The 21,686-nt window shown below is 48.0% G+C and overlaps 2 protein-coding genes across 2 annotated transcripts in view; both read left to right on the top strand.

Annotated features, from left to right (window-relative positions):
• LOC142432721 (uncharacterized) overlaps positions 1–4,517 on the top strand; it is a 31,232-nt gene extending 26,715 nt beyond the window's left edge. The window contains exon 6 of the transcript XR_012780907.1: positions 2,272–4,517. The gene's annotated coding sequence lies outside the window, so the exon portion shown is untranslated. The remainder of the gene's footprint in view (positions 1–2,271) is intronic.
• Positions 4,518–4,647: 130 nt separating this feature from the next.
• On the top strand, positions 4,648–21,642 carry LOC142432715 (uncharacterized). Its single transcript, XM_075537948.1, has 5 exons — positions 4,648–5,358; positions 10,535–10,797; positions 10,937–10,998; positions 12,667–12,793; positions 14,720–21,642. Exons 2-5 carry the CDS (start codon positions 10,758–10,760, stop codon positions 17,050–17,052), a joined length of 2,562 nt encoding a protein of 853 aa, XP_075394063.1. The 5' UTR covers positions 4,648–5,358; positions 10,535–10,757; the 3' UTR covers positions 17,053–21,642.
• Positions 21,643–21,686: the final 44 nt, after the last annotated feature.

Below are 21,686 nucleotides of genomic sequence, written 5' to 3'. Positions count from 1 at the left end.
AGTGGATGTCAGAAGAGACTTTGAAACTTGCTCCTAATTGTAGATTAGGAAAGTAGAAGAAATGATGCAGTCAAAGAGCTGGACAGAAAATTTCAAAGGGCAGCTGAGAAGACAAAGTAAAATCATTAAATGTGCAAAGACGTGGAGTTAGAAAACCAAAAAGGTAGAACACACTTAGCATATCTTAAAATGAAATAACTCAAAAAATTCAGACCTTGAGTTGGAATATTGAATGGGTAAAATATTGAATGATGATGTAGGTAGCCTCAAAAGAAAATGGGGGAAATAGAGTCACTGTACCAGAAACAAGTAAATGGCCTACAGCCATTTCAAGAAGTAGTGAATGATCAAGAACCCACGGTACAAAAAGAAGTCCAAGGTGCACTGAAGGCATTAGCCAGAACAGGGGTCCAGGCATTCATAGAATACCGATGGAAAGTGTTCACCCAATTGAAGACCTGGAAGCACTCGCTTATCTATGCCAAGAGATTCGGAAGACAGCTACCTATTTGGAAGACTGGGAGAATTCTGTATTTGTGTTCACTTCAAAGAGAGGGGACCCAACAGAACGCACAGATTATAGAACAGTATTATTGATATCACATGCAAGTAAAATTTTGCTGAAGATTGTCCAGCAACAGCTGCAGCAGTACATTGATTGGGAGCTTCCAGAGGTTCAGGCTGGATTCAGAAGAGCACATAGAAAAAGGGATATAACTGCTGATGTCAGGTGGATAATGGCTGAAAGAAGAGAATGCCAGAAAGCTGTTTTATTGACTGTGCAAAAGCATTTGAACCATAACACACTGTAGAACCTTGAGAAGAGAAGGAGTTCCAACACACTTAATTGTGCTCCTGCAGAACCTGTACACACACTGAGGCAATATGGGAACAGAACAAGTGTGTGACGGGGTTGTATCTTTTCACCAAATTTAATTAATCTATGCTGAACAGATCATCAGATCTGGATTAAATGAAGAATGAAGCATCAGGGTTGGAAGAAGGCTTATTAACAATGTCTACAAGTAGATAACACAACCTTGCGTGTTGGAAGTGAGGAGGATTTGAAGCCCTTGGTGATGAGAACCAGGGACTGCGGCCTTCAGTGTAGATTACAACCCAATGTTAAAAAGACGCAAATTCTTACAACTGGACAAATAGGTAAAATCATAAGTGGGGAAAAGATTGAAGTTGTTAAGGATTTCATCTTTCTTGAGTCCATGATAAAATGCTAATGGTGTGCTGACTTAGTGTTCTCTACTTCTTTGGTTTCTAAAATTCTGCTTCTCCACACTTGATCTCTCTGGGTTCTAATAACCAGTGGGATGACTACACCAAACTCACAGACAAAATTCATGATAAAGGGGTTTATAAAGAAAGTTATGATGCTAGTGAGAAATGCTCAGGGATGAGTGGTTTATCAGACCATGTTACAAAGTTTCACGTCTGCTAATAAATGCCCAGAGGCCTACCACTCTGCTACAAGCCTCAACCCAAAAGCATTCTGCTTAATCTCCATGGGTCGGCAAACCCAGCTCCCTGAATCGTTCCCAGATGCAGCCTACTCTGGTAAGCCTCAGCCCTATCCCAGGGAAGGCACTCCGCTCTAGGCCCATGGGTCATCAGGTCCAACTTACCCAGTTAAATGCCCAGAGACCCCCCCTAGTCCTCTAGCCAGCCACCTGAACAAAAGCACCATTTTACCTTTCTCCATTGGGAAGTCCATCGCTGTTCCAGGTTCTCACTCCTGGTTGCTGCCGCTCTTCTCATAGTATAGCTGTCATCTAAATCTAAGAGGTTCCCTGCGCAGGGATCTCGGGTCCAGAGGACATGCCCCACTCCTGACTCTTGGTGGTAATGAGATCCCTCACCCTGCTTCTCAGAGGGCTAATTTTATATGCAGTAGGATGCCACTCCAGGGAATCCTGTTCCCAATTACTCACAGGTGAATCCTACCAGTATTTTCCTCCACCATCCTACCAGACTCATGCCAGGGAAAGGTGGTTTGTTGGGAGTTTTTTGCCTAGCAGTCACGTTAATTTGCTGCTCCTGCAGCTCCTCCCCGGACTCTTCTGTCCATTGTCACTTTCATACTGAAGGATTAATTTCCCGCCGTCTAATCTGTGTGGGTGTATATATACACACCCATAAGAGTTTGTAAGCCGGCCACTTCATGCCTTTGTCTTCCCCCATTTTCAATAGCCAATTTCTAATTTGCTTATCCTTAACAACCTAGTACTGAAGCCTGATGTGATGAATTTGTATTTCTAGATGGATCTTTGGCCATCCGCATACATAAGCGAAGTGCAATCTACCGTAGGCCAATCGTCAAAACTGCAGCAAGGTGCACCAGCTCAGAGTCTAGCATCGTTCTCCTCATCTGGTTGGGTTCTATTCACCTTAGCCCTAGCCATCCATGATCGGTACCCGCTGCAAGCTTGGCAGTCCACACACATGGAAGCAGAATAGAGCAGTTGACACCGTGCATTGGCTAGGTCTGCTGAACAAGCCCTCTTTAAAACATAGACAAGCAAGGACATTACTTCGAAAACTAAGCCACATCTGGATGCCTTTGAAAGCTGAGCCTTGAATAAGGAAGACCAAAGAAAAATCGATGCATGTGAATGATGGCAAAGATATTGAAAGTACCATGGACCCCCAAGAGACTAAATGGACCGACAATTGTGAACTGCGAAGACCTATTACTACTCTTACACTTGTGCATATGATTCCCTCTTAGGAGACTGTGTTTATCATGGCTTTGCGGAACTTTTAGTATTTTTTCCTTTTCATAGGCAGAATTCCCATGATTACTTTTCTTTTTTGCCCCTTATTACTTTTCATACAGCAAGTCTAGCGTATATGAATACTCTCAACCTCTTATCAGTTTGCAACCTGATAGCCAAGTCATTGGATGAGTGAGGTAAATCTTTCATGTCATGCTCCAATTGGATCCCAGTGATGGTTTTCTATGTTGCTATAGAAGCGCCTACCTTCCAGCCCCATGACGGTTTCTTGGCCGCGAGTACAACCTGCACTCACAGCACCACCTTCTATCACCAGCAGTCTCAGCCAGAAGTGGTAGACTTAGCAAAACACCCAGGGAGGTCTGTCCTGTTGACCTGAGAGGCCAGAACTATGGGATGTGCAGGGTGGACACTGTAATGCTGATTATGAGAACTGACTCCAATTGCAGGTGCCTTCTGTAGCAGTTTCTGCAGATTTGAGTGGTTTGTATCTGGCTGAGGGAGAAGCCACCACTCTCTGAAGTAGGTCTGACTTGTAACCATAGGCCACTTCCAAGAGTTTTATGACCCTGGGTGTAGGGTTTACACTGCCTTACAGCATACCTCTGCAAGAATCCAAATGGCAATAGAGCATCCTAAATTGACCATCAGGGGTATCGGTCTAGCAGCTTCAAGCTATGGGGTGAATAGAGCGGTGGGTAGAGTATTGGTTATCTGAAGTTATCCCATTGCAGGTTTTCTTCTGGAATAATTTGCTGCAGCCTGGAAGGTGACAGTGTCCAGGTGGATTAGATACTGGCATGCTCCAAACAGACTCCCAGGGAGGGCTGCCTATTTGATTGTAGAGCAGAAATTTGAGGCCTGTCCATTAGTACAGGACGTGAGTGTGGTGGTTAGGGAAGCAGCCATGCTTGCCTGGGCTGCTTAGTACTTCACAAGGATAATGGGAGGATTAAGATCAACAGCTAAGGTGATTTATATCAGAGAGGAGTCAGACATGCCTTCACTGTGTGACCTTCTTACGAATTTGGACACCCACCATCCCGCTCATTGGCACTCTGTATTTCTTGGGGTTTGAGCACTCATCGCAATGGTTCCAGCAGTAACATGTTATCATGATAATGGGTTAATAAAAAAATGCCCCTTACCCTTCCGGATCAGACATGCCTCTTCAATCAAGGCAGCCTCATCTTAATAGTGCTCGAAGGAGACTCAGTCTGGGCAATATTCTCCCAAGCCCTCTAGTCCTTTGGAAACTTCCCTGCTTGGCTAAGTGTTTCAGATCCTTTAACTGTGCTTTTAAGTCCCCAGGGACACCCCACTCCACCTGTAAGCCTCAACCCAAAGGTGCTCAACTCTAGCTCTTCCGAATGTATCTTGCCAGGAGGCACTCAGCTTTTGCCAAGTGCTACGGTTCCTCTGCCACTCTACTGTGTTTCACTGTCGCAGCAATGTGTTCTAGGTTTGTGCCTCCTGGTTTATGGCGTGTCAACAGAGTGATCTGGTCCAAATGACACATTCCACACCCCACTCTTCTTTCTGGTGCTTCTGATACCTGCCTTGCTGTTGCTGGGATGACTCATTTTAAGTAGGATGGCAAAACTGATGAGCCACTTCAGGAGGGTCATATTAAATGAGATTCCCACGAAATACTACACTGGAATCTTGGGTTTTATAAAGAGCATTGATGTTGCACCCAACTGCCTATTTTCCGAAGCACAGTATCGGGCTGCCAGCAGCAGGGTCAGCAGTTTGGATCCATCAGCCACTTGGAAAAACAAGCGTCTTGGCTGTTCTTGTCAAGACTTAAATTTTGGCTAACCCAAAGGGGCAGTTCTACCGTCCTATAAAGTGGATGCTCTGTCCTATAGATTTAAGTTGCAATCAACTCACTACCATGTGTTTTGCTGCCGTTATAAGCTGCAGAAACAAAAAGGTAAAGGCTCCGCCATCCCAATAAATGAGTTCCAGGAATGAGTCGGCAGCTTTAGGCTGTCTGCCGTAAAAGAAGACCTTCGCGGCTCGCACAGGTCAGGTCAGCGTAAAGCATGCGCTGTCCGAGTCTTGCGGTGTCCTGTCAAGCGTTGACCAATCCTGAGATGCCTAGTCCTGCAGCCGAAGGAGCAGCCGGTGTGGCCCTCAGAGCGGGTGCAGGCGAGGAAGTGTTTGGGTGCCTTTGCGTCCGTTGGAACACCCTGCCGCGGGCTGCGCCACCCTCACAACTGCGATCGCCGTGTCACGGCCACTGTTGGTGTGGAAACCCAGAGGAATCCGCCCAACTTCGGCAGCAAAGGAGGTTAAGGCGGTCGACCCCTTTCAGGCGGCAGACGCCGTAACCGGAAGCGCCTCTACGTCACCCCGCGCGACCGGGAGCGCAGCCGGAAGTCGTCCTCGAAGTCGGCCGGCCGGGTCTGCGGCAGACGCGCCGACCGGCAATTGCGCACCACACGTTTACTGACCAGGGGTTCTGAGAAGCGGGACTGGCGGCACTGCCACCTCAGCGCCCGCTTTCCGGCGCACGAACCTCGTCTCCAGAAACCGCTTTGGTCAGGCCTGACGTTCGCCGGCGGCCGCGCGGATTCGAGGAGCAGGAGGAGGAGGGGAAGGGAAGGTTGGAGACCCGTGAGAGGCCCGAGGGTGGGTGCGGGGGAAGCGCATTCAGGAGCCGGGGCGCGACCTTGACGGCGTCGAGGCATTGCGGTTGTGCAGGCTGCCGGGCACGACTCCGACCTCCCACCCCGGGTTTGAGGTCCGAAAAAGATTCTCAGGGGGTTGGATTAGTCTGGGCGGCACAGTTCCCGAATAGAGACGGGCCCTCGGGCGGCAGTGGTCTAGGCAGGTGAGGATGTTCTGGCAGACGGGGGTGGACAAAACACAGCGACCAAGACCAACGTATTAAAAGATGGGAACCTTCAGGTGGGGGCCGACCATAGCCAAGCACGCATGCCTCGGTAAGGCCCTGCCTGGATGGGGGCGGGGCGCAATGTAGACAGCAAAGTCTCCCAGGTAAACGGCTTTTGAAAGACTTATTCAAGACACGGCATGTGTTTCTTGGGGCAACGTTTCTGGTTTGGGCAGTTTGTGCCATCACGTGGCACAAACCTTTCTGGCTCCCGCCTCCCAGCCCTCCCCCCGCCCCCACACACACAACCCCCATGGGTGAGTGAATGTGCAGGGATCCACCAAGCTAGAGTAAAATTCAAAGTGGCGTCCCAGCCAGAGGATCCGGGATATTTGGCATGTGCGCAACTCCTTGGTTCTTAGTTCGAATCCAGTGTTAGGCTAGAACCTACGTTTTGGTGTCTCCATTGCCCTGGTAGCCCTTGAAGCTGGTTTTTCACGATTGGAAAACAACTGAGTCGTAGACTTTGTGGGTCCCCGGTGTTCCTTTATAGTGGCACCTGGTCATGTCACTGTCTGTTTAAGCTGACCTCAAGGCACTGTTTCTGCCACCTGTGGTTTTCCCATAGCCTGCCTGCTTGTCGTCATTTCACATTTACAGCCATTATTTCCTCTGGATACTATCTCCACAGGGTTGTGTTGAGCCAAGGGCAAAGATACCAAGGGCAAAGATACCAGCTCCCTGTTGGTGAACGTAAGACCCAGGATATAAAATCCCAGGGCGTTTGTGTGGGGAACGCTTGGGTCATGGTCAGAATGCAGAACTTGTGCTTATCAGGGTGTCTTTGGTTTCCTTTGTTAGAGGCCGAATACAACCCAGGAGGAGACCTGCTGGCACCGTGATTAAGCACTCCGCTGCTAATATGTCAGTGGGTTCAGCCGACCATTCCACAGGAGAGAGATGGGGCAATGGGCTTCTTTCAAGATATGTGGCCTTGGAAACCCTATGGGCCAGTTTTAGCCTTTGTTGCAGTGTTGCTAAATAGACTTCAGTCTGAATAGACGCAGAGGCAGTGAGTAGGTTCCAGGGATACACTAGGTGGTAGTGGAGCAGGAGCAAGATGGGGAGTCATGTTGTCTCTGGATCTTCTGTACTTTGGCTTGCTGGGTGTGTTGGGACAAGCGTGAAGGTGACCTTCAGATTGGTATTGCATCGCTGGGGGCTGAGGGTAGAGTTTATTAGGTCTAGATTTTCTTGGAGGGGTGCCTCCCAGATAGTGGGCAAAGTGGTTGGCTTCTAACCAAAAAGGTGGCCTTTGAACCCCCAACTGACTCTGTAGGAGAAAGAGGTGTGCCAGTCAGTGTCTGTAAAGAGTTACGGTCTTGAAAAAAAAAAAAAAAAGAGTTACGGTCTTGGAGCCTGTAGGGGACAGTTTCATTCTTTAGGGTGGCTATGAATCTGAATTGCTCTAGCCTTTTTCACAGGTGGTCTTGGTAGTTGTGAGGTGGTTGTATGGTTCGGTCACATCGTGGAACAACCTGCCTGGTTGAGGGCTGAAGAAGCGATCTTGAGATCCTGTGTAATACGATTACTCTCAGTGTGCACGAGTCTTCATGAAATTGGTTCTTTTGGGACCAGTATTTGTTAAACATCTCACATGGCATTTAACGGGTGGTTCATTAGAATCTGGGTTTTCATATTATTTGCTCAATATACAGATTCAATAACTATGGTGAAAGGATGGCTGCAAGCTGTTACTTTTTTTTTTTAAACGTTTTATTAGGGGCTCATACAACTCTTATCACAATCCAAGCATTCATCAATTGTGTAAAGCACATATGTACATTCATTACCCTCATCAGTTTGAAAGCATTTGCTCTCCACTTAAGCCCCTGGCATCAGGTCCTCTATTTTTCCCTCTCCCTCCCCGCTCCCCTTGATAATTTATAAATTATTATTTTGTCATATCGTGCCCTGTCCGACGGCAAGCTGTGTTTTGCTTTGTTTTCGTTTTGGGTGAAAGGATGCAGCCTGGATGTACACTTCCTGTAGCTTCTCATTCTGGTCACACGACTGCCTTTTGGTCTTTGTACAGGTTCTGTGTGTTTCGCATGAACTATTCTGGATTTCCTATTCTTCTCAGTGTAAAAAACGCGATCTCACAACTGGACCAATAAAGAACCTCATGATCAATATAAGACTTACACTGTCGAGGATTTCATTTTACTTGCATACTGTTTTGTGGTACAAAAGAGGCCGTCACCGAAAGTGTCATTCAAGGAGAACATTTATTAAAAGGGACAAAGACACAAACACGTTATCTGGGTGAGGGAGGCCATTAATGTGAGATCATCGTGGGGCCCTAGGGCTCACATTCAGGACTCAAGTTAAAGACGGCTTGGGACAAAGGGAACCATCACACCTTCATGGCTGGTGCACATGAATCCATCACTGTTACAGGTGAGACTAGAAGCAGGAACAGGGCCATGATTGGGACTCAGGCATTAGCTTTTCTTCACACTTTTATAGAAATTCCAGACTGCTCTTCCTACCAATGGAGAGATCCTATTGAGAAAGAGTAACCCAGGCCAGGTCTTCCTTTTAAAAACCACACTGATGTAGTCTTAGCTGTCTCGTTTCTTTTGGGATGCTTCAAATGATCCCAGTGGAGGGTTTGGTTTTGATTTTTCACTCTAAGTGGGTGCATTATGGAACCCCTGGGTGGTCTCATGAGCATGGACCATCTATGTTCCTTTCATCCCAGTAAGATCTTCAAGTCCTGAGTTTGCTGTGGGTGCTTTTCCCTAAGTAACCTGCCAGTCCACGTAAAATGTACATCCCGGTGGTATACTGGGGGTCTCCACTCGTTTCTGATATCAGGCAGGGGGATAGAGTAGAATTTGCTCTTTCAAAGTAATTTCCAGTGAAGCAATTGTTGTAAAGAGATCATTCTGTGACTTCTGATTGTCTTTGACTACTGGGACACATAGGGGGTCTTTGGGTTATTTGACAGATGTTTACTCTGATGCATGATTTCAGTTGTTCTTCGCAAAAGGAGTAGGTTGCCCATCGGTGTAAGTAATTGTGTGATGGGTCTAGACATAAATGGGAGGAAACCAAGGAAGGCGGTAACGAGAAAGTTTGGGAGCCAATTGAATGTTATTTCACACAAATGAGTCTTGGAGAAATGACACTGGTATATTTACCCTAGCATTGGATACACAACTATCATTTTGCGTGGGAAAAGCCAACGGATCTGAATTCTTAAGTACACTTTGTGTATTAGGTTTCAGGACAAGCATTTATTCAAATTACTGGCAACAATTATCTTTTTATTTATTTTTAATATAAATCATTTTATTGGGAACTCCTACAGCTCTTATCACAATCCATCCATCCATTGTGTCAAGCACATTTGAACATATGTTGCCATCATATTTTCAAAACATTTTCTTTCTACTTGAGTCCTTGGTATCAGTTCATCCCCTCCCCCCCATGAAGACTTGATAATTGATCATTTTTTCCCCATGTCTTACACTGACTGATGTCTCCATTCACTCACTTTTCTGTTGTCCATCCCCTGGGAGGGGGTTAGATGTAGATCATTATGATTGGTTCCCCTTTATTCCTTCCTCTTCCCCTCTTGGTATCACTACTCTCATTATTGGTCCTGAGGGGTTTATCTGTCCTGGATTCCCTGTGTTTCAACTCTTATATGTATCAGTGTACATGCTTTGGTCTAACTGGCAACAATTATTATCAAATTAATTTACCGTATATGCTGAAGTATAAGCTGTGGTACTTAATTTTACCACAAAAACCTGGGGAGGCCTTTTCAGCATTAAAAATGTGCTGGGGGAAAAAAATCTCGGCTTATACTCAAGTATATATGGTAATAGTATAGGATCCAGATGATTTAATGTTCTAAGAAATTTTAGTAATTTTAGTGTTCAGCCAGTTCTCAGAGGATCCCCTCTTCACCCCCTGGAACAATATTTTTCCTGGCCAGCCCTGGTGGCGGTGAAGTAAGCATTGGTCTGCTAACCACAGGTGGGCAGTTTGTACCCATCAGCTAGGGTGCAGGAGAAAGCGGGGTGCTCTGATAGAGGTGTCCAGTGACAGAAGCCCTACGGACCAGTTGTGTTTTGTCCTATGGAATTACTGAGTTGGAATTGACTGGAGAACCGTGTCTGAACTGGCGTCTTAGCTAGGCAGAAATACGGAACATGCAAACAACTTGCTGAAAGGTTGGGAATTCAAATCCCACCCAGAGGTGGCTTGGAAGGTAAGCCTGGCACTCTGCTCCTGAGAGCACACCGGCTTGAAAACTTCAGATGCACTTCTCTTCTGCATGTCTTACGTTAGAATCCCCCGAGCAGGAGCTCGTGTTCTGGCTCATGCATATGAGATCCTTCCGAAGGTCCCATCGCCTTCTTACACCACCTTCCTACCTCCAAGTGAGTTGACCAAGGTGACAGGGCCAGGTGACATTCACACACGCTGGAAAGCTTGTCTTTGCAGAAGTCAGAGTGAGACATGGAGCGGTTCCCTTCAAACCTCCGAGTGCGGGGACTAGTTGAACGTAAGTGGGACTTTGGACTCCGGGAGGCAGAAAGTGACTGGTATCCCCTGAATGGTCTGTTGGGAGCTTCAGAGACTCCTCCACAGGCCTTGAGCTGTCTCACTCAGGTAGCCGAAACTGATCTGGGACACGGAGTTGAACTCGGAGGGGTGAGGACAGAAGGACACCGTAACATTTGACAGGTCAAAGAGCGTGTCGGAACAGATTCAGGGCTAACCGATCAGAAATGAGTCCAGGTAGACACTCCAGAGGCACTGCATGACCTCAACTTCTGTGAGAGGTGGGATCGCTGCCCAAGAGGCCAGAGGGTAGAGCACACAAATGAAGGATTCACCAGCTTCACCTTGCTTCTCCCTCCTACAGGCCTCGGATGCATTAAAAAAGCTGGATTTTGATAACTGAGCAGTTAAGAAATCTCCCCAGGCAGCAGAGACCCAGCCGGAGATGACATGCCTTCCAAGTGGTCCCGTGGCCGAGTTTTAAGGCAGCCATGGGACTGGCTCTGTGGTAGTACATTGCTTGGTTCATTCTGCCGGAGAAGAGCAGGCCTCGGAGAAGATTTTTGTCTTCAAAGATCAGAGAATACATGAAAACCATGAACCTGACTCAGAGCTATCAAGGAAGAGGTGAGAGTTGCTGAGGGCCTGTAGAGGGGAGGCGGGGGGAACTGAGTAAGCGGGCAACATCCTCTATGCCAAGTTAGAGAAGCTACTTTGTGAGCATTGTTGGGGTGTCTGCTTCCTCACAGCTTCTGTCTGTTTTTAGATTTGTCTTCTAAACCTCCTGACTTCCCCCAAGAGGAGGAGAAGGAGAAGGCAGAAATCCTGGTGAGTTCGAACTACCTCTTTTGTTCTAGTTAGGTGCCCTATTGAGACTCCAGGGGCAACCCAAGGAAATACTGCCCAGCCTTGCGCCATCCTCGCAATTGTTAAGGGTAGTCCCATTGCTGCAATCATTCTGTCAGCCTGTCTTGCCTAGGGTTTTTTGTTTGTTTTTTAATGTGAGTAACTGACTCTCTACATCGTAAAGCCTGCTGTCTTCGAGAAAAGCATTTGAACCCACAGGCAACGGTGCAGGAGATAGAGGAGGGGGTCTGCTTTGGGATTTACAGCCTTTGAATCTCTCCTGGCCCGCGGCAGCACTATGAGTCAGAATGGGCTTTCCGACAGTTGCGCACCTGCTTGTTATTTTGACAGACTGAGTTTTCTGTGTTCGGTGCCACCAGCATGGATAGATGGGTGCACACCACACCCTCTGCCCTGCCCAAAGAGGTGACACCCAAACGAGCCCAAGATCAGGTGGTCAGTACTGCACTGCTGGAGGGAGTCTACCTCCTAAGGCTGCGATGTCACCCTGGCTGATGGCATTTGTCACCCAGCGGTCACCTGTCGCACATACAGGCAGAGTCTCGTAAAGATGCAGGCTAGTTGATCACGATTTGCCACTAGACACAGAAGAGCATTTCACTCTAAAGGCCAACGGGAGACTTAACAGAGCTGCGGGAGGCTCAGGGGGTCGTGCTGCCTCGCCTCGCTGTGCACCAAGATGCGTGAGCAGTTTTCTCTGTCTCGTCTACCCTACAGTGATGCGGGTGGGGAAATGACACCCTGTGTTCCTTCAGTAGGTGACCCCATGACCTTGGTGGGCAATATCTGTGTTGTCAGATATTTTGTATGTTACGCGAGCTACCACTCTGCATGATGAGTGATACGTTAAAGCGCTTTGTTAGGAAGGATCATTACAACTTATAAGCACAGACAGCGACTTTACAGGGAGTTTCCTAAACTCTTCAGCAACGCTCCTTCCAGACCCGTCTGTGCACGCCCACATTTCCCTATCATCGAGCTTTCCTTCCACCTCCTCCTGAATCCTCACATTTCTTTATACCTAGCACAGGTGCCACCTCGAGGATGCCTTCTGTTCTCTTGTAGCCCATTCTGCAAGCTCCCGTGCTTGCATCCCTCCATTATGGATTCTCAAGGGCATTTATTTTATTATTCTCTGGTTTCCTTAGGAAGAACCTGGGGTGGCCTGGTGGGTTACACTTGGGATGCTAACCACACAGTCAGCAGTTCAAATCCACCAGTGGTTGTGTGGAAGAACGATGAGGCTTTTTATTCCAGTGAGGAATTACAGTCTTGGGAACCCACAGGGGCAGTTCTGCTTTGTCCTGTAGGGTCGTATGAGTTGCATTTGATTTGATAGCAATGAGTTTTCGTTTCTTAATATTGTCAGCTTCATTCACAAATTAATTAGCTGGTGACCTCGCACATGTTTCAGCCCCAGTATGTGTTTTGCACACGCACCATTGATACTCCTTCCAGACTCTCGCCCAAGGCCACGGATCCATCCATGTTCAAAGTAACTTGCTATGGAGAACTGTGCTCGCTGAGCGAATTAGACGAACTTCTTGAGGGGCTCACTCTCCCGGGCCCTCTTTAAACCCCGTCAGTACGAAAGGTGATGTTGGCTCTGTGTTCGTGGATTGGTTCTAGGAGCCCGTCACGTTTGAGGACGTCAGCATGGTGTTCACCGAGGCGGAATGGAAGACACTGAGCGCTGAGCAGAAAGCCCTGTACAAGGAGGTGATGCTGGAGATCTACGGGCATCTGCTCTCGTTGGGTGAGTGTGCTTCTCTTCTCCCCCTTCCTCACTTCCCTGGCTGTGCATTGACCCCCACTCTGCCCGAGGAGGCATCGTTGCTCATGGTACTCCTGGAGGGTGGAACTCCACCCCCCAGACACTCTGTGGGAAAAGACTGGGAATCTGCTTCCAGGAAGATTTGCACTTTGGAATCCTTATGGGAGTTTCTCCGGATGGGGCACAAGCTGCCGTATACACTCGAGTCTAAGCCGAGTTTTTTTCAGCATGTTTTCAAGGCAGTTTTTGTGGTAAAATTAGGTGCCTCGACGCATATTGGGGTTGGCTTATGCTCGAGTATATGGGGTATTTGATGACAACAGGTGTGTTTGCTCTTCTATGTGTCAAAGGCTCCGGCGGGGGGAGGGGGCGCTGACAGTTACACTCAATATTAAGTACAGGCTGTAATTCACACCTGCCCAGGGGCAACACTGAGGAAAGTGGTGGTACTATGCTTCGCTAAGGATTGCAGCTATGAAATTTGGAGGGTCAAGTTATGTGAAATAAACAGAAGGTCAGCGGATGGACTGGTTCTATTCTGTAATGGCACAAGTTGACTCGTTGGTAACTCGTGTGTTATTTTGTACTTTGCCTTCTTTGTCTTTATGATGCCCCAGACACTGTTGTAAATACCGAGAACAGGTTAGTAAAGGTTCTTGTAAAACCCTGTCTTTTAGTTGGGCTTCTCTTCAATTACAAAGAGAGAAACAACAAACAGTACATTTATGAGGGGACTTCAAAGAGTTTGTTCAAATTTGAAAGAAAAAGTAGATGAACTTAGTTGCTTAATCCACATCCCAACAAGTTCATTACCCTACGTAAGTTACTAACAACCATTTAGCCCATCCATGGTATTAGATTTGTGACTTTGTCACAAATGTGTTTTGCACAATACTACGGGAAGGATAAAAATTAACTTTTTTTTTACACCTGGCCCACCACATGTAGTTACCGTAAAATGTAGAACTGTAAGGTGTATGCCTAGCGATTCCTCGTTGCTGTTCAATTCCTCCAGGTTCCGCTCCAACTCACAGCAGTCCTGTGTGTAACACAAGGAACCACTACCTGGCCCTGTGCCGTTGCCTGTCCAAACGAGCCTTACGTGATGAGAGGAGTCGGCAGGCGCACTGTCTTGGAGGGGAAGGATTCTCTGGGCATTTTCCTGCTAACACTTTGCCTACTTTCTCAAAGCCCTCGTGTAAAACAGATGTTAGCATTCCTTGGCCCTCCAGAGAGAAAACCAAGAAACCGCCTTGCGCCTCCTAAACCCTTGGCTTCAGTGATTGAGATTCGGAGTTCTCCTTGGCGCAGAGTAGAACGGCCCCAGGGGTGCCTCTGCTAGAGCAGACGGCCATGTCTTTGGTGCCTCGGGGGGCTCCAGAGGGCAGCCTTTCTCAGTGAGCTTAGCAGCGTGCCCCCCCACCCCCCGGGCTCTTGATAGCCTTCAGTGCGAAGTGTCGTTTACGAGTGTGGAACATAACAGCCTCATCGTTGATTGTTGAGCTGGTCTAGCTCAGTGTCCAGTGTGGCACAGGGTCGTCGTCACTCGCCGTCAGGCCTATTCTGACCCATGACGACCACACAGAGGCAGAATAGGCCCGCTCCTGAGGTTTCTCCACGCAGATCGCCAGACCTGCCGTAAGAACCACCAACTTTTCAGCTAGTTGGCCGAGTCCTTACCTGTTGGCGCCCCCCAAGGATCCCTGAAGTTGGGGGCTGTCTGTCAAGAGCAAAGGCTGACAGTCCAGGTGGACCCACTCCTAACTGCTTTAGTGGGAAACTTTCTCTTTTTAGCTGGGGAAAAAAACACACCCAAAACCAGACAAACAGAAACTTACTCTTGTTCCGCCTGCCTTCTGCTTTCCTCCTGTCAGTGCCTCAGCCAATATGTGCTTCGTTTCTCTCCAGGCTTGTGTGCTGAATACCACTTCTGTCCCGGAGGCTCCAGCCCAGGCCATCCGAAACAGCCAGAGCAGCCGAATTCTGGTCAGAGCCGGGAAGAAAACACAGCTGGTCAAACGAGAGAAGGCGCTTCCAAAGCCTTCTGTGTGGCGACCCTGGGGGGAGAGACGCCGAGGGAAATTTTCAAGCCAGCCCAGAAACAGCCCCCAAGCCCTAGAGAAAGACGTTCAGCGGTGGGAATAGAGACCAAATCGATTCACTTATTGCCATCTGCGAGAACAGACCCAGAAACCTCAGGGGTCGCAGTGGTCTACTGTAAAGAGGATGGACCTACCTGTGCCCTTGTGCCAGGCGTCCTCTCAAACCAGAGGGCCCGCCTCCAGGAGAAGCTCCACGTGTGCCATGAGTGTGGGCGTGATTTCAAGTGGAACTCATTGCTCATCAGACACCAGAGGACACACACTGGGGACAAGCCCCATGTGTGTACGGAGTGTGGCGTAGCCTTTAGTTGGAAGTCATCCTTCCTTCGCCACCAGATGAAACACTCGGGGGACAGGCCCCATGCGTGCCAGGAGTGTGGGCGAGCCTTTCGCTGGAAGTCATCCCTCCTTCAGCACCAGAGGACACATTTGGAGAACAAGCCGCACGTGTGCCAGGAGTGTGGGCGAGCCTTCCTCTGTGCGTCCTCCCTCCTCCTCCACCAGAAGACCCATTCTGGGGAAAAGCCACATGCGTGCAGCACCTGTGGGCGAGCCTTTTGCTATAAATCTTCCCTTCTTCGCCACCAGAGAGCACACACTCTGGAGAAGCCACATACGTGCAAGGACTGTGAGCAAGCCTTCAGTCAGAAGTCAGATCTCCTGAAACACCAGAGAACACACTCTGCGGACAAGCCACATGTGTGCAGCACGTGTGGGCGAGCCTTTCTCCGTACATCTTCACTTCTCCTCCACCAGAAGACCCATTCTGAGGACAAACCACATGTGTGCAAGGAGTGTGGTCGAGCCTTTAGTTGGAAATCATATCTTCTTATCCATCAGAGGACACACTCTGGGGACAGGCCACATGTGTGCAAGGAGTGTGGGCGAGCCTTTAGCTGTAAGTCATACCTCCTCGTCCACCAGAGGACACACTCTGGGAACAAGCCACATGTGTGCCAGGAGTGTGGGCGAACCTTTAGGTGGAAGTCATACCTCCTCGTCCATCAGAGAATACACTCAGGGGACAAGCCACATGTGTGCAAGGAGTGTGGGCGAACCTTTAGCTGGATGTCACAGCTCATCAGACACCAGAGGACACACACTGGGGACAAGCCACATGTGTGTACGGAGTGTGGCATAGCCTTTAGTTGGAAGTCATCCTTCCTTCGCCACCAGATGAAACACTCGGGGGACAGGCCCCATGCGTGCCAGGAGTGTGGGCGAGCCTTTCGCTGGAAGTCATCCCTCCTTCAGCACCAGAGGACACATTCGGAGAACAAGCCGCACGTGTGCCAGGAGTGTGGGCGAGCCTTCCTCTGTGCGTCCTCCCTCCTCCTCCACCAGAAGACCCATTCTGGGGAAAAGCCACATGCGTGCAGCACCTGTGGGCGAGCCTTTTGCTATAAATCATCCCTTCTTCGCCACAAGAGGGCACACTCTCGGGAGAAGCCACATATGTGCAAGGTCTGTGGGCGAGCCTTCAGTCAGAAGTCAGATCTCCTGAAACACCGGAGAACACACTCTGCGGACAAGCCACATGTGTGCATAGCATGTGGGCAAACCTTTCTCCGTACATCTTCACTTCTCCTCCACCAGAAGACCCATTCTGGTGACAAGCCTCACGTGTGCCAGGAGTGTGGGCGAGCCTTTAGCTGTAAGTCCTATCTCCTCATCCACCAGAGGACACATGCTGGGGACAGGCCCCATGTGTGCCAGGAGTGTGGAGTAGCCTTTAGCTGGAAGTCATCCCTCCTTCGCCACCAAATGAAACACTCTGGGGACAGGCCCCATGTGTGCCAGGAGTGTGGGCACGCCTTTAGCCAGAAGTCATCCCTTCTCCGCCACCAAGGGACACACTCGGGGGACAGGCCCCATGCGTGCCAGGAGTGTGGGCGAACCTTTAGCTGGAAGTCATCTCTCCTTCAGCACCAGAGGACACATTCAGAGAGCAAGCCGCACGTGTGCCAGGAGTGTGGGCGAGCCTTCCTCTGTGCGTCCTCCCTCCTCCTCCACCAGAAGACCCATTCTGGGGAAAAGCCACATGTGTGCAGCACATGTGGGCGAGCCTTTTGCTATAAATCATCCCTTCTTCGCCACGAGAGGACACACACTTGGGAAAAGCCACAAGTGTGCAAATAGTATGGGCGAGCCTTTTAAAATAAGCCATCCTGCATACAACTTGATACCCTGGGAGCAGTCTCATGCCTGCAAGGAGTGTGGGTGTTGGGCCGTTCCGTTCCCTTGAAGTCACCTCCTATCAAGCACTGGAGAACACAATCGGAGGAGAAACCTTCACATTGGCAGTGGGCGCCGACAAGGTTTTGAATTTCCTTTCATCAGACGTCAGAGGACACACTGGGGAAAAGCCACTTGTGTCAATGAGTGTGGGTGAGCCTTCAGCCCGAAGTCACACCGCAGCAGACACAAGAGAAAAGCACTTGGGTGTGAACAAGTTTTTTTCTTGTGTTCCCTTCATAGATGAAAATACCTAGGTCCTTGGAAATGGAACAGTGTGGATGTGACTGTTAGTTTGTACACAACATACAACAACACACATGTATTTACCCAGATGCATTGGGGTGTTCTGAAATCCTGATTCCCGCCTGATGCAGAAGTGGTTAGATTCGTTTCTTGTCTCCTCACTTGGTCTGACCCAATTGGCTTTGCTTGTACCAGACTTGAACTTGCATTTGTGCAACAATCTTTGGCACACTGCTCAGTGGTTAGCCTCACCTGGATCCACTCTGCGCTGGCTTGTGGGTCTGTGACTTTTCCTCCTGCCAACTCTGAGAATGTTACTTCAAGAGTGGAACTGTCACCTTCCTTGGCCCGGCGACCTAACATCTGAAAGGAAATCTCATCTGGAGAATCAGAAAGCAGCTGTGTTCAAGTAGTAAATGGACTGTAAATCCTCTCGTAGGTGAACCTCTGGTGCCAAGACCAGGCATACAAGAATGTGATGAACAGATAATAGAATTTCCCCCCTTATGATTGAAGCCCCTCCTAAGTTGTCTGAGAGGCACCAAAGAGACAAAGATCAAGGAGCTTTGAGGTTTGGGAACCAAGACCACAAGTATGCATGGCTTTTGAGGGTTTAGGGCCAAGGTCAAACTATAGTAGCTTGCTGGGGACTAGAGATTTTCTGCTAAAGAAATGTGGCTTATGGTCAGAGATCTGTTCAAGATGGCAGTCCTCTAGGATAAAGCCCGAGTAACCGATCTTTGAGGAATGATCCAGTATATGGAATGGGAACACTCAGGATACAGTTCTTTCGCAGCCTGGCTAGCCTCCGCTCAGTCATACTCAAGTTGTGCACCCCCACACCTTCAGAGTCCTGTCTTGATTGGACAAGGACTCTGTCCTGCTTGTACAAATGCCTCTGCTGATGAAGCCCCCTCTGCCTCAGCAAGCTCTGCCTGATGTTGCTGAGGTCTAGCTCTGTGGGTTGACAAGCGACTTTCTGCAGGCCCTGCGACAGTACTTGGAGACAACTCACCCCACCAGCAAGCCGCCTGCCTGAGGCCCTCAAATCTCTCACACCGGGTGATGGCGAACCCACAGCTCTAGCTCTTGCTCTTGGTTCTGCTGCCGCCACCTCTGCTAACGCCGCTGCTCTTTCTGCCCCCTATGGTGTCGTAGCTTACTTTGTAAGGTTCATCGTAGGAACCCCAGCCTCTAAAGGATGCCTTCTACTGAGATCTTGCCATCTCCCCGCATCCCTTGTACTTTGGAGGTGGCTCCTTGTAAATCTAGCAAACAGCAAAGCTGACCAATCCCCACATCAGGGTTACACACACCTCATTTGCATCCTCCACTTTTGTACCTTATTTCCATTACTAGCAAGCTTCAACCCCCTTGGCGGGCCACAAATAACCTCACATTTGTATAGTTCAAGGCAGTCATTTGGTAGCAATTCCAAAGACAATAACCGAAAGAAATACCACTATCCAGAAAATGTCATTACTAAGGCACAAGTTAGAAATGCCCCGAAGATTGTTCAAAAGTGCCGGCAGTCGCGTTCCCCTGTGTGTGGGACGGGTGCTCTGGAGCAGTGGAGGCAGTCAACGCCCACTCTTCGGTGGGAGCAAGAAAGGAAGCACCAGCGTGTTGTTAGAAGCCAGCTAACTGAGCAGCCAACAGCACCAAGTTATGTCATGGGTGTTGCATGTGTTTCGTTTCTCAAGCAACATTTGTACAAACTTAACAACTGGTAAGTACACACATGCCCATGGGCCGTAATTCTTAAAAGGACACATTTTCAGGTGACAGTGAGTCGGGTTTGACTCAGAGCAACCCTGTCCGCAACAGAAGAGAACAGCTTCTAGGCCTGCCCCACGCACACTTGTTCTTATATTGGAGTGTTTTGTTGCAGCTGCTGTGTCTGTCTTGTCAAGGGTCTTATTCCTTTTCATTGCTCCCCCGTTTTACCAAGCATGATGTTTAAGCTACAGGGGGTCTCATAACGTGTCCGAAGTACATGAGACGCGCCTCGCCATGCTTGCTTCTAAGGGGCTTTGTGACTACTTCAAAGATAGATTTGTTTGCTCATCTAGCAATCTGTGATACTTTCAATAAAGTGACAGCGCCAGTCACAAAAACCATAAGCTACAGTGAGCATGTAAAAAAATATATATGTAATTCCATTATCTTAACATCTACCTTCCAGAGGATTGCCACTTATCAATCGTACAATAATGAAAACAAACAAGGGGTCACTCTGATCCCAACTATAATCCAACTCTTAATTAATAATCCCCACACGTGTTTGAGCCTTGGGAAACTTGAAGCATACAATGATAAGTGTAAAAACGGCTTCAGCAAAATTAATGTTACTTCCACATGGTGGACTAAAATTAACCGGGATGCACTCTTGCTCCCAACTCATAGCAGTCTATTAACAAGGAGCTGTCAGGAAATCAAGTTGGACTCAGTAGAGGATGTAGAACAGGGCAGACATTGCCAGTGATGTGAGCTAGATCTTGCTCCTGTTCCCTGGTTGACCTTCCTGGATGTTCTCACGCTGAAAGTAGTGTATTGACATCTGTCAGTATTGTTGCAGTGGAATCTATTTCTCCCACCAACTGTTCAGTGTTTGCTTTATAAATATGTGCTCTGTTGTTAAGTGCATATTATATTTATGATTGTTACATCTTGATAAATTGGTCATGTTGTCCAGTGTAATATGTGCTTTTACCTCCTAAGAGGTTTTGTATTAAAACCTACTTTGTCGGATACTGAGATTTTTACCCAACTCCCTTTGGTTATTATGTGCATGGAGTATTTTATCCATCCATTCCCGTTCAACCTTATGTCTGTCCTTGGGTTTTAGGAATGTCTCTTGGAAACTTCTTGTTACCATGAAGAGATCTAGTTTTATTTTATTTACATATTTTCATTTTTTATACTGCAAAGGCACAACCTCGTTTATCTGTTTAAACACAGTTGTCTTCATTTGCAGTCTTTCTAATTTCTCTGCTGGTTCCTCACACCATGGTAATGCTCTCAGGCAGATTTGACCTCCTTTCTCTGACCCTTACGTGACTTTGGTGAAATAACTTCTTCAAGAGCATTAGTGTGGGGAACTAGAAACTGCTAGCTTTTTTTGTTTGTTTCAACAAAAAAGTTTAATCATTTTATTGGAGGCTCATACAACTCTTATCACAACCCATACATTAATTGTATAAAGCACATTACATTTGTTACCCTCATCATTCTCAAAACATTTGCTCTCCACGTAAGCCCCTGGTATCAGCTCCTCATTTTCCTCCTCCCTCCCTGCTCCCCTTCCCTTTTGAACCCTTGACAATTTATAAATTATTATTTTGTATTATCTTACACTGTCCGACGTCTCTCTTCACCCACTTTTCTGTTGTCTGGATGATGTTTTCAAGCCCATTCCACTACTATGTTTTTCCATTGAAACATTTAGTTCATTTACATTGTAATTATTGGTAAAAGGTGACTAAAAATGTTAGACTGGGTCCTCTAGAGAAGAAGACCAGTGAAGCTTATATGTGTATGCTTATAGAAAGAGGTTATATCAAGAAATGGCTCACACAGTTGAACAAGCGAGTACATCCAGGCCAACTTGCGTCCATGAGTTAGAAGTAAGCTGAAGGATTCTCCTGAATTCTGTAGCTGAAGAAGTTGGCTAAGAGGAAGCAGGAAGACCACAGGCTGCTGCTGGATGCCAAGCTCAATAAATTCGAGATCAGCATTAGGAATCCAAGGTCAGCAGTCCGTTGACGACCTCTGGTATTTGCAGGCAACAGAACAGAATGTCAACCAGATGTAGGATCCAAATGTAGCATTAAACATTAGCTAGCTTCCCCACACTGTCAATCCTAAAAGTAAGCTATGCCCAAGAAGCCGAGGTGGCGGCATGGTTTTGCATTGGGCTGCTAACCTCAAGGGCAGCTTCTCTGCTGGAGAAAAACGAGGCTTTTTACTCAGTTTCGGATGCCCACGGGGGGAGTTCTACTCGGACTTACAGGATTGCTATGAATCAGAATCGACTTGATAGCCGTGAGTTTGGTTGTGGTTTGGAGACCTTTCGCTGAAGGAAACCTTTCATTATAGCAAGGTGATGATCAGCTACCACTTGTCTCAGTTTGTCATACTGTGTTGGCTTATGTGTGGCTGTGACATGGGTAGCTGTGTCACTAGTATGTCACATACCAGCAGGGTCACCCAAAGTGAACAGGTTTCACCACAATTTTCCAGACTGAGATTATGAAAAAAGAATGGGCTGCCCACTTCAAAGGAATTCTCCA

Source organism: Tenrec ecaudatus, chromosome 18 (assembly GCF_050624435.1).
Source record: "Tenrec ecaudatus isolate mTenEca1 chromosome 18, mTenEca1.hap1, whole genome shotgun sequence".
Classification (NCBI taxonomy): Eukaryota; Metazoa; Chordata; class Mammalia; order Afrosoricida; family Tenrecidae; genus Tenrec; species Tenrec ecaudatus.
The sequence above is the reverse complement of the archived record's forward strand: the minus strand, read 5'-3'. Positions and strand labels throughout refer to the sequence as shown.

Bases quoted from the DNA above. Each gene is read 5' to 3' on its own strand.
- LOC142432715 (XM_075537948.1), top strand. From the start codon at position 10,758: ATGAAAACCATGAACCTGACTCAGAGCTATCAAGGAAGAG. The intron at 10,798-10,936 runs GTGAGAGTTGCT...GTCTGTTTTTAG, and splicing joins TCAGAGCTATCAAGGAAGAG to ATTTGTCTTCTAAACCTCCT. The intron at 12,794-14,719 runs GTGAGTGTGCTT...GTTTCTCTCCAG, and splicing joins CGGGCATCTGCTCTCGTTGG to GCTTGTGTGCTGAATACCAC.